Source organism: Nomascus leucogenys, chromosome 6, assembly GCF_006542625.1.
Source record: "Nomascus leucogenys isolate Asia chromosome 6, Asia_NLE_v1, whole genome shotgun sequence".
NCBI classification, from domain to species: domain Eukaryota; kingdom Metazoa; phylum Chordata; class Mammalia; order Primates; family Hylobatidae; genus Nomascus; species Nomascus leucogenys.
This window is the reverse complement of record NC_044386.1, coordinates 52,126,160-52,138,681: the sequence shown is the minus strand read 5'-3', so window position 1 is coordinate 52,138,681 and position 12,522 is coordinate 52,126,160. Positions and strand designations below refer to the sequence as shown.

At 40.0% G+C, this 12,522-nt stretch overlaps 1 protein-coding gene across 5 annotated transcripts in view; it reads left to right on the top strand.

Moving 5' to 3' along the window:
• GALK2 (galactokinase 2) overlaps positions 1-12,522 on the top strand; it is a 179,007-nt gene that overhangs the window by 72,573 nt on the left and 93,912 nt on the right. For all 5 annotated transcript variants that reach the window (XM_030814115.1, XM_030814114.1, XM_030814117.1 and 2 more), the window contains 2 exons: positions 8,995-9,085; positions 12,330-12,476. In XM_030814115.1, the coding sequence (XP_030669975.1) occupies positions 8,995-9,085; positions 12,330-12,476 (238 nt within the window). The remainder of the gene's footprint in view (positions 1-8,994; positions 9,086-12,329; positions 12,477-12,522) is intronic.

Sequence of the window (12,522 nt, the reverse complement as noted above, 5' to 3'; positions counted from 1 at the left end):
AGTCTAAATCCAGTGTTTCTTTTTAAATTTTCTGTTGTGATGATCTCTGTAATGTTGAGAGTGGGCTGCTGAAGTCCCCAAGTATTATTGTATTGTGCTCTCTTTCTCCCTTTAGTCATAATAATATTTGCTTTATATATCCGGGTGCTCTGTTGTTGAATGCATATGTGTTTAGAATTGTCATATCCTTTGCTAATTTGATCCCTTTGTCATTATATAATACCTCTCTTTGTCTATTTTTACTTTTTTTGACTTAAAGTCTATTTTATCTGATATAAGCATGGCTATTCCTGCTTGCTTTTGGTTTCTGTTTGCATGGAATATATTTTTTTCATTCCCTTACTTTCAATATATATGTGTTTTTTTCAGGATGAAAAGAGGTTTTATTTTTGTAGGGGGCTTATTTTAGGGTCATGTTTTTAAATCAGTTATCCTAGTTTATATCTTTTAATTGGAAATTTTAATCTGTTTACATTCAATGTTGTTATTGATATGGGAGGGCTTATTCCTGTCATTTTGTTAATTGACTTCTGGTTGTTTTATATATCTTTTTTTCTTTTTTTTTTTATTTCTGTCTTGTTTGTTGTGGTTTGGTGGTGTTCTGTAGTGGTAACATTTGAGTCCTTTCTCTTTCTTACTCATGAGTTTACTCTACCAGTAGGCGTTATACTTTTATATGTTTTCCTGTTGGTGTATATATTATCCCTTTGCTTCCAGGTATAGTATTCCCTTAAGCACTGCTTGTAGGTTCAGCCCATTCATGATAAATGTGCTCAGCTTTTGTTTTTCTGGGAAAGACTTCAGTTCTCCTTCATTTATGAAGGATGATTTTGTTGAGTATAGTATCCTTGGCTGCTAGTCTTTTTCTATCTACACTTTGAATATATCATCCCATTTTCTCAGGGCCTGTATGGTTTCTGCTGAGAAATCCACTGTTGTTTTGGTGGGACTCCTTTATAAGTGTCTAGATGCTTTTCTTTTTCTGCTTTAAGAATTCTCTTGTTGTCTTTGACTTTTGACAACTTTGCTATAATGTGCCATGGAGAAGACCTTTTAAAGTCATATTTGTTTGGGTATCTCTGAGCTTCCTGTATCAGAATATGTAAATCTGTTACTGGACTGGGGAAGTTTTCAGCTATTATTTTGTTAAGTAGGTTTTCTATCCTTTTGGTTTTCTCTGCTTTCTTGAACACCAAAAATTCAAATATTTGGTTGCTTTATGATGCTTCATAAGTTACATAAGGTTTTCTCATTCTCTCTTATTCTTTTTTCCTTATATTTGTCTGACTGTGTTATTTCAAAAGAGCTATCTTCAGGTACTGAAATTCTTCTGCTTGATCTAGTTTATTGTTGAAGCTTTCAAATGCATGTTTTATTTCATTCAGTGAATTGTTCTGTTCCAATATTTTTGTCTATTTTATGATATCCATTTGTTAAATTTCTTTTTCATATGCTAGAATTTTTTTCCGATTTCTTTGTATCTGTGTTCTCTTGTCTTTCACTGATATATATATATATATATATATATATATTTTTTTTTTTTTTTTTTGAGATGGATTCTCAATCTGTTGCTCAGGCTGGGGTGCAGTGGTGTGATATTGGTTCACTACAGCCTCTGCATCCTGGGTTCAAGTGATTCTCATGCCTCAGCCTCCCGAGTAGCTGGGATTACAGGCACCCACCACCACACCTGGCTGATTTTTGTATTTTTAGTAGAGATGGTGTTTCACCATGTTGGCTGGGCTGGTCTAAAACTCCTGACCTCAAGTGATCTGCCTGCTTCAGCCTTCCAAAGTGCTGGGATTATAGGTGTGAACCACCACACCCGGCTTCACTGAGCTTTTTAAATGTCATTACTTTGAATTCTATTTCTGGAATTTAATAAATTTCTTTGTCATTGGAATCTATTGCTGGTGAATTGGTGAATTTGCTTCTTCCAAATTTTAGAATTTGCTTTTATAGACAATGACTTTTTCTCAAAGATGTACCTATGTTATTGGTTGGCTTGGCATGTTGGCATTGATTCTTGGCACTTGTAGTATTGTAGTCTCTGTATAATTCCTTTGGCCATAAACAGTATCAGTGGTCTCTGATTTCCTCAGTGACTTAGGATATTGTTGTTATTGGAGACTGTGGATCCTGGCAGTTGTAGCAGTCAGCCGTGCGTGTGGCTGGGTCCTTGGACCCCTGGGTAGTTAGTGTCACCTGTGTGATGGCAGTAGCAGTAGTAGAACAACCCTCTGGCTCCTAAGCATTTTGCATTGTTGTTGGTGGCTGTGTTAGGCTGGGTGAGTTGGTCCCCCATGCCACAGGTGTTGCATGCAGTTGGAAGCTAGCTGTGATAGTAGTAGTAGGTTGGGTGGGCTCATCTTTAGGTCCCTGGGAGAGTGTTCAGGTGCCAATGGTGGTAGATTGGACACAGCCATTCTTAGTACCCTGGGTGGTATGCTTAGGCATAGGGGTGGAGTCTGGCAGGGCAGGCCTATCCTCAGGCCCCCTGGTGGTGTATGCAAGTGGTAGGCAGCAGTAGAGTGAACCAAGCCACCTAGTGGAATGCCCAGGTGGTGGTGGCAGTGGCTGCGTTGTGGCCCAGCTGCGGGGGAGAGTGAGGTTGCTTTCACTGGCAGCAGTCATAGACAATTGGCTGGGGAGCATGCACTTTGGCTCCAGGTGGTGGCTGTAGGTGGCATAGCCTTTCCTCAGGGCACTTGAAAATGCATGGTGGCTCTGCTGCTATGAATACCAGGGTTCTGCCAGTGGCTCATGGTTTGGCCCCAGCAGTGCAATGGAAGTTGCTGTGAGTGAGGGAGTCTATATTTAGGGCTCGTGAAAATACACAGCAGCATCACTGCTGGGAGTATTGTAGTTATTGCCAGTGGCTTACATTTTGGCTCTGACAACAGCAGTTAGCACTCGTGGTGTCTGTGGGTAGGGGATATCAGAGAGGTTGCAAGGATGTGGAGACAGGAGCTGTTGGTCCCCATGGCAGGATGCAGTCTAGTAGAGTTTGGGATCTCAGGATAGTGAGTTGCTTAGGACTTGGGGGTGTGTAAAACCCAGCATGAATTTCCTCTTTGGAGCAATGCCATCATGTGATCTCCAAGTAGTTCCTCTGTCAGTCACATGGTCCTGAAGGGTTGAGGAGCTCTCCTATGGCTAGGATTGCAGGAGTCCTTGATAGTAATGTGGACCACTTGGGGTGTTTCTCTTGCCCTTTACCCACACTGAAGAGCCTCTCCAGGCTCCCAGCTGATTCTGGCTGAGCAGGCTGCCCTGATTTCCTCTCCTTCCTTGCCTTAGGTGTTTCTTGTCACTTCTTGTTGAATTCAGTGTTCTCTCTTACATGATCTATTCTAACTATGATTGTCAACTTGTTATTTTGGTTCTTCTTTGTGGAGGAGGCAAGTACCAGATGCCTATAGGCATTCTTCTGTGCCTCCGACTTCATGTATTTTTTGATGCTACTCTTATTATAAATGGTCTACCCCAGATCCAGACACACACAGTTGTCTTATAATGGTCTACCTACCCCAGGTCCAGACACACACAGGGTAGACACTGGGCAGGTGTTTCTTTGAAGAACAAGTAAACGAATAAAATATGTAAGTGGAAAGTATTAATATAATAATGGGTCATGTCTTCTCATTTTAAGGATTCTTTTCTCAGAATTCTACAAACATGGAAGTGGGGGTAGAGAAAGCAAATGGATAATGTAATGCAGGGTTGAGAGTTGGTGGGAAAATGAGTGTCTCGTTTTGAACCTCAAGAAAAGGCTAGGTAGAGAGGTGAGATAGGGATGCGGGAAAGGGCAAAGATCAATAATCAAAAAGCAGTTTTTTTGTTGTTGTTTTTTTTTCTGACAGACTTAAGCTATACTTCTAATTCTGTGGGAGCTGGCACTTTTCAGTTTGTATTAGTCCATTCTTACACTGCTGTAAAGAAATACCTGAGACTGGGTAATTTATAAATAAAAGAGGTATAATTGGCTCATGATCCTCTACAGGATGTACAGGAAGCATGGCTGGGGAGGCCTCAGGCAAATTACAAACATGGTGGAAAGCAAAGGAGAAGCAGGCATGTCTTACATGAGTGGAACAGGAGGAAGAGGGCTGGGGGCAGCTACACACTTTTTACACAACCAAGTCAAGTGAGAACTGTATCATGAGAAGAGTACCAAAGGGGGAAATCCACCTCTGTGATCCAATCACTTTCCACCAGGCCCCACTTCCAAAACTGGGGATTATAATTTGACATGAGATTAGGGCAGGGACATAAATCCAAACCATATTATTCTGTCCCTGGCCCCTCCCAAGTCTCATGTACTCACATTCCAAAATTCAGTCATCCCTTCTCAACAGTCCTCAGAGTCTTAACTCATTCCAGCATTAACTTACAAGTCCACAGTCCAAAATCTCATCTGAGACAAGGCAAGTCCCTTCTGCCTATAAGCCTGTACAATAAAAAATGGGTTAGTTATTACTTCCAACATAAAATGAGGGTACAGGCACTGGGTAAATACTTCTTTTCCAAAAGGGAGAAATTAGCCAAAAGAGAGGGGCTACAGGCCCCATGTAAGTTTGAAACCCAGCAAGAGAGTCATTAAATCTTAAAGCTCCAAATAATCTCCTTTGACTCCGTGTCTCACTTCCAGGGCACACTGGGGCAAGGGGTGGGCTCCTAAGGCATTGAGAAGCTCCACCCTGAGGATTTGCAAAGTAAAGCCCCTGAGGCTGCTTTCATGGGCTAGTGTTCATGCACCTGTGGCTTTTACATGTGCATGGTGCAAGCTCCTGGTTGATCTACCATTCTGCAGTCTCGAAGACAATGGCCCTCTTCTCACAGCTCCACTGGGTAGTGCCCCAGTCGGGGCCCTGTGTGGGGGATTCAACCCCAGATTTCCCTTCAGTACTGCCCTAGTAGAGATTCTCCATGAGGGCTCTGCTCCTGCAGCAGGCTTCTGCCTGGACATTTAGGCTTTTCTACACATCCTCTGAAATCTAGGCAGAGGCTCGCCAAGCCTTAACTCTTGCACTCTGAACATTGGCAGGCTTAACAAGTTTTATGGCTTGCACATTCTGAAGCAGCAGCCTGAGCTGTATCTGGAATTCCTTTTAGCCACCTCTGGAGGCAGAGAGGCCAGGATATGGGGAGCAGTGTCTTGAGGCTGTGCAGGGCAGTGGGATCCTGGTCCCTGTTCATGAAACCATTCTTCCTTCTTAGACCTACATGCCTGTGATGGAAGGAACTGCTGCAAAGGTTTCTGAAATGCCTTGGAGGTCTTTTCCCCTTTGTCTTGGCCATCAGCATTTGACTGTTCTTTACTTATGCAAATTTCTGTACCTGGCTTGAACTCCTCCTCCAAAAAGGCCTTTTCTTTTCTGCCACATGGCCAGGCTTCAAATTTTTCAAACTCGTACACTTTGCTTCCCTTTTAAATGTAAGTTTCAGTTTCAGGTCATTTCTTTGCTCATGCATATGAACATAGGTTGTTAGAAGCAGCAGGCTATATCTTTTTTTTTTTTTTTTCTGAGGCGGAGTCTCGCTCTGTCGCCCAGGCTGGAGTGCAGTGGCACAATCTCGGCTCACTGCAAGCTCCGCCTTCCGGGTTCACGCCATTCTCCTGCCTCAGCCTCCGAGTAGCTGGGACTACAGGTGCCTGCCATCACGCCCGGCTAATTTTTTTTTGTATTTTTAGTAGAGACGAGGTTTCACCATGGTCTCGATCTCCTGACCTCGTGATCCGTCCGCCTTGGCCTCCCAAAGTGCTGGGATTACAAGCGTGAGCCACCGCGCCCGGCCAACAGCAGGCTATATCTTGAATGCTTTGCTGCTTAGAAATTTCTCCTGTCAGATACCTAAACCATCACTCTCAAGTTCAAAGTTCCACATATCCCTAGAGCAGGGGCACAAGGCCTCCAGGCTCTGTTAATGCATAACAAAAATGACCTCTACACCAGTTCCCAAGAAGTTCCTCATTTTCATCTGAGACCTCCTTAGCTGGGATTTCATTGTCCATATCACTATCAGCATTTTTGAAACAACCATTCAGCAAGTCTCTAGGAAGTTACACATTTTCTTCATCTTCTTGTCTTTTTCTCAGCCCTCCAAATTGGTCCAACCTCTACCTGTTACCCAGTTCCCAACCCAAATTCACATTTTCAGGTATCTTTATACCAATGCCCCTCTCCTTGTCACCAATTTTCCATATTAGTTCATTCTTGCACTGCTATAAAGAAATACCTGAGACTGAGTAATTTATAAAGAAAAGAGGTTTAATTGGCTTACAATTCTACAGGCTGTACAGGAAGCATGGCTAGGGAGGCCTCAGGATACTTACAAGCATGGTGGAAGGCAAAGGGGAAGCAGGCATGTCTACATTGCCAGAGCCAGGAGGAAGAGAGAGAGGTGGGAAGTGCCACACACTTTTTAAACAACCAGATCTAGTGAGAGCTCTATCATGAAAACAATACCAAAGGGGGAAATCTACCCCCATGATCCAATCACCTCCCACCAGGTCCCACCTCCAACACTGGGGAATCACAACTTGGCCTGAGATTTGGGCAGGGATGCAAATCCAAATTATATCACAGTTCTTTCTGGAACATTGCTCACGTAGCTTCCTATATATGTGCAACGATCCTCCTCTTTTTCTCCTCATATCTGCCTACCCCCTCTGTTCATATTCCCCTCTCAAAATCTCTTTCTGGTTTTCTTTTCTTAGTGACTTTCAAGATGTCCTCTTAACTAGGAATAGAACTTGTCAGATATGCTAACATAACTTTATCTGCTTTCAAATTCTATGACCTCTTGTTGACTGTGAGCAACATATTTTCAACTTCTGTGAGTGACAGTAGAGTAAAATTCTGATGAGCTGAAGTCAGACTATGCATTTTTGGAAAGCAACTAAACCTCTCTGAGCCTCCGGGAAGACGTCCTCTCTCTATCAAATGTGGACTTTTAGAAATAATACTCTCTTAGCCACATATGCCACCCAGTATTATTATCACATGCCATTACTGTTTGGTAGTTATTTATGTTCATGTCATCTTGGCTAGATTGTGAACTTTTAAAAGGCAAGCCTTCTGCCTTTTACCTTTATATTCCCATGCATGCTTTGTATGCTTAAGTGGTTAGCCACTTAATATATTTTGAAAGAGATAACGTATCCATGTTATTGAGTTAAAATAATCCATGGAAGGTATCTATTACAATGACTGGCATATAGTAGATATTTAGTCAGTTATATTAGAGCACTCAGTCGATATGGGGAATTTTGCCTCATTTCCTCCTCTTTAATTGATTCTCCCATTTCACATACATTGTCCTTTGGCTGATTTTAGGAGCCTATTTATTTATCTACCTATTTTTCATTTTGAAGTATTTTTTTTGACTTACAAAGAAGACACAAGAATAGCATAAGGAAATCCCACATTCCATGGATGTATGCTTAGTATATTGTATCAAGGAGGCACAAAACATCCCTTTACTGGTGGTGGTAATTTTGATCATTTGATTAAGGTGCCATCTGCCAGATCTTTCTACCATAAAGATACTGTATTAGTCCGTTTTCATGCTGTTAATAAAGAAAAACCCTAGACTGGGTAATTATAAAGGAAAGAGGTTTAATTGACTCACAGTTCCATATGGCGGGGGAAGCCTCACAATCATGGCAGAAAGCAAATGAGGAGCAAAGTCACATCTTACATGGCAGCAGGCAAAGAGAGCATGTGCAGGGGAACTCCCCTTTGCAAAACCAGCAGATCCCATGAGACTTATTCACTATCATGACAAAAGCACAAGAAAGATCCACCCCCATGATTCAGTTACCTACCATCGGGTCCCTCCCACAACGTGTGAGAATTATGGGAGCTACAATTCAAGATGAGATTTGAGTGGGGACACAGTCAAACCATATCAGATACTTTTTTTTTTCTGAGATGGAATCTCACTCTGTCGCCCAGGCTGGGGTGCAGTGGCATGTTCTCAGCTCACTGCAACCTCAACCTCCCGGGTTCAAGTGATTCTTCTGCCTCAGCCTCCCAAGTAGCTGGGACTACAGGCGCCCACCACTACACCCAGCTAATTTTTGTATTTTTAGTAGAGATGGGGTTTCACCATATTGGCCAGGCTTGTCTCGAACTCTTGACCTTGTGATCCGCCTGCCTTGGCCTCCCAAAGTGCTGAGATTAGAGGTGTGAGCTGCTGTGCCCAGCCTGGATACTATGTTTTTCCATTGTAGTTCATAAGTTTCTGGTGGGGAAATACTATAAATATCTTGCTTCTCATCACATTTTTACTAAGTTTAGCCCAGTTTAGCCAGTTTATTGATTTTAACAATCCATTGATGATTGTTTCCTGAAACAAATTATCATAAAGTTTACCATGTAGTGACTTTTCTATTCACATCATTCCTTCTATATCTATCAGTTAGCATTTTACCATAATAAAGAGTTTTTCCTTCCTTTTCATTTAGCTTTGTATTCCTTTGTTAACTTACATTAGTATAGACTCATGGAATCTTATTTTGTTAAGTTGATTATGCATCCAATCATTATTTTGTTTGTTCTTTTTTTTCTTAAATTTTGCAGACGGTAAAATTGGATGGGTGGCAGAGATGGCTTTGAGTACTTCTGTTTCAGTTTGGGAGTGTGCCAAACAGCAGGCCCAGAGGATAATATTCATGTGGTTTACACCAGTTTAACAAGGACCAACATGAAAGAGAAAATAGTTGTAGATTACTCTAAAATATATTGTTTCCTGTCTGTTTCAGGAAATAAAAAGGGTCAGTTGGAGGTAGTTTAGTCATTAAGGCCACTACAACTTCCTCTCTTAACTCTTAGCAGCTGGAGATGTTTTGCTGTAGACACAGTTTGAACATAAAAGGGAAAGGAGAGTCAGTATCACTGTGTTGGCACAAGATGGCAGCAGTCAGCCATTGATTTTGCAGCTCAAGGCCTACAGATTTTAAATTAATGGTGTCTTTTGTCTTCGCAGGGACTTCAGTACTAGTGCTAATAACATCCAGATTGATAAAACCAAGCCTTTGTGGCATAACTATTTCTTATGTGGAGTTAAAGGAATTCAGGTAAATTGGTTTATAAGGCACTTACTACCAGTTGAGATTATCATGTGTATTCTGTCAGATTTATTGTATTTACTACATCTTTTTCATCTCCTTACAGTACTAACCGATGCTTCTGTTCTGTTTTGCTAGTTTGTGTTTCAGAGTGGGGAAGATATGACTGTTTTGGGGTAGTGTTCACAGGGGGCAGTAGTGGTTTTTATATAGCTGGCTGTTCATAAATAGGTGCATCTGACAAACATCTGTCTGGTTTTAAAATCTTTGTTTAAACATACTTTTGAGGATATGTTTTAATACTATTATTTACATTTATACTTGGGATGTATAGGGGTATACTGTAATAGGATTTAGAGTCAGCCCACGTTTGAATCTGGGCTCTTCTCAGCTGTGGTAATTTAACCTCTTAAGTCTCAGATTTATCCGTAAAATGATGTCATTGCTATCCTGACAAAGAGTTGTTAAAAGAATTACATAAGGCTTGATGGTAGCCATTTAATAAATGGTAACTAGTATTGTTATTGCTACTTCAGAAGGGATTAAAAAAGACATAATGAAATGTATTAGTATAAGTATTTTCCAAGAAACATTGAATAATTACTTTGAAAATCTCTAATGTTACACATAAGAACAAGAAAATAAAATGTTTTCACTCTCATAATTGAAAAAGTATCAAGGACCAAAAGAAAATTGATATTTGCTGTTTTTAGAACCACTTTTATATTGCAATAATTATTTTAGATGTAGTGACTTATATAGAATCACAGTAGGACAACAAGAAGTAAATTTTGCCTTTGTGAGCTAAAAGTAAACAAACAAACTGACCCGTGTTTTAGAGAGCTTGTGCTCCTTACTGCCTGGCAGTCCTATCTGAAACTTTGTAATGAGCAGCTAGGACTTAGTGGCACATCCATTACAGAAATACATCAAATTTATTTCTAATGTGTAGTCCTATACTGTAACAGGGGTGGTTTTTGTTCTTAAAGTTAATGAATTCATTTCTTTGTTTCTTTTGTGTTTTCCTTTCTCTCAGACACATGGTAATAACTTACGGGAAAAGTTATTGGCAGGTTTTAAATCTTCAAATCATCTGGCTTATCATATGCATTAGTGGGAATTACAGTATTTCGAAGCATTTGCCTGGCAAATGCAATTTTAATCTTCCTTGTAACAACATGCCTTTTTGCAGCATATGGGTAAAGTGGCCTAAATAATGCATGTTGCTTTGTGTTATTTTTGAGCATTTCAGGTTTTAAAGCCTTCCTGTTTGGTTTGACAATTTATGTGCAAAAGCAAACTTATACAATGAACTTTTGGCAGAAAGGTAATTTAAATGCTAGCCTGTTCAGAAACTTTCAAATTCAAATACTAGAAAGTTTCAGAGGATAATTTGCTTATATTAAATGGAACATGTTATGCTTTTGGGATAGAGCTATTACAGAATATGGCATATACCCATTTGCATTTTGAATTTGTTATACATTTTCATTTAAACATTGCATGATAAGTTCTTTTTTTTTTTTTTTTGAGATGGAGTCTTGCTCTGTCGCCGAGGCTGGAGTGTAGTGGCATGATCTCGGCTCACTGCAACCTCTGCCCACCGGGTTCAAGCAATTCTCCTGCCTCACCCTCCCGAGTAGCTGGGATTACAGGCGCCTGCCACCGTGCCCGGCTAATTTTTGTATTTTTAGTAGAGATGGGGTTTCACTATTTTGGCCAGGCTGGTCTTGAACTCCTGACTTCGTGACCCACCCGCCTCGGCCTCCCAAAGTGCTGGGATTGCAGGTGTGAGCCACTGCGCCTGGCTGATAAGTTCTGAAGTATGATTCCCACTCAAGACACCTGTGTTTGATCAGTTTATATTAAATATATTGTATTCTTCAAGTTTTTTTTTTTTTTAAAACAAGCTGTCTAATATTCTGTATGAAAGGGCATTGGCAACAGTAGAGTTTCAGTTTATAGTTTGTTTGTATTTCTGGAAGGAAATTTTTAGATGACTTGAAATCAGGAAGAGAAGTACACCCAGCTAAATTTCTTCTTATTGTGGTGCGAGAGTTTTGCTAGCTAGGACAGACAGACAAAAATTAAGGAAAAAAGTCTTTTATTTGCAGAATTTTGTTATTTTAGTTATTCTAGCTAGCTTATTGAAATTCTCCCTTGTATAATATGTATGATGAAATGCATAATTAGGTAATAGTATTTCATACATTAATCTTCAGTCATTTGAGTAATTTGCAAAGACTGTGGTACTTTTTCTTGAGAAGGAGGTAGACTTGAATTTATTTGTAAACTTAAACCACAAAGGTTAAGATATGATATCATCCAAAGTGTCCTAGTGTTAGAAAGTCATGTAAGTATACTAGAGCTTTCCATATTTAAATCAGAATCTGATTATTTCTTTGAGCTTTCCTATTTGTAGAAATAGAGTTTCCTCGACTTGTTTAGGGTCTGTATTCTCATTTGTGGCTGAACTATAATTTGACTATCTTTAAAGCTACCATATGGCTAAACTGTATCTATAAACTGTAGTAAGAATCTGGATTTTCTCACATAGCTGGCATATTAAATCACAATGACGGTTTGCTGGCTCAGGTTTCTAACTGCAGTGGAGAAGTTTTCAAACAGGAATCAGAGACCTGGGCCCTACTCTCGTCTCCCTGTGTGTCATCTTGGGAAAGTTTCTTCATCTCTTGGTGCCTAGGTTTTTTCATAAGTAAAACAGAACTGAGAAAGTTTGGAACTCTTTTTTTTCAGAGAACCTTCTGAAGTAAGGCACTCCTTAGAAACAAGTCACTGCTTGGGGGCTGGACTTTTATAATAACAGAATGCTGGAGTTGTGCTGCATGGAGATTTAGATCACCTCACAGATAATTGTATATTTCTTGTCTTGCTACTTGACAAATTGAATTATAATTGTTTTATATTTTTTCCATATTTGTTCAAATCAGTTAATACTCAAAAAAAAAATTCAAGGCAATTTTATATTTTTTCCATATTCAAATCAATTAATATTCAAGAAAAAGAACATTCAAGGCAAGAAAATTAAAGGCATTTAAGGGAATTACCCTGTGGCCAAGAGTCATTAAATAAAATGTCACATATAGTCTCAACTAAATTGAATTGCGTAAGTAGTTTCTATAACTATTATAAGTCTATTGATAGACTTTTGTTCTCTGGGGAATGAAAGAAGATTTCACTACTCCTTGAATTCAATACTGAATTACTGTTGCTTTTTTCCTTATATTCTTAGGAACACTTTGGTCTTAGTAACCTGACTGGAATGAATTGCCTGGTAGATGGAAATATCCCACCAAGTTCTGGCCTCTCCAGCTCCAGTGCTTTGGTCTGTTGTGCTGGCTTGGTGACGCTCACAGTGCTGGGAAGGAATCTATCCAAGGTAACTACCTTTGATAGGAAACCTCTTAGAACCCTCTCCTTCTAAT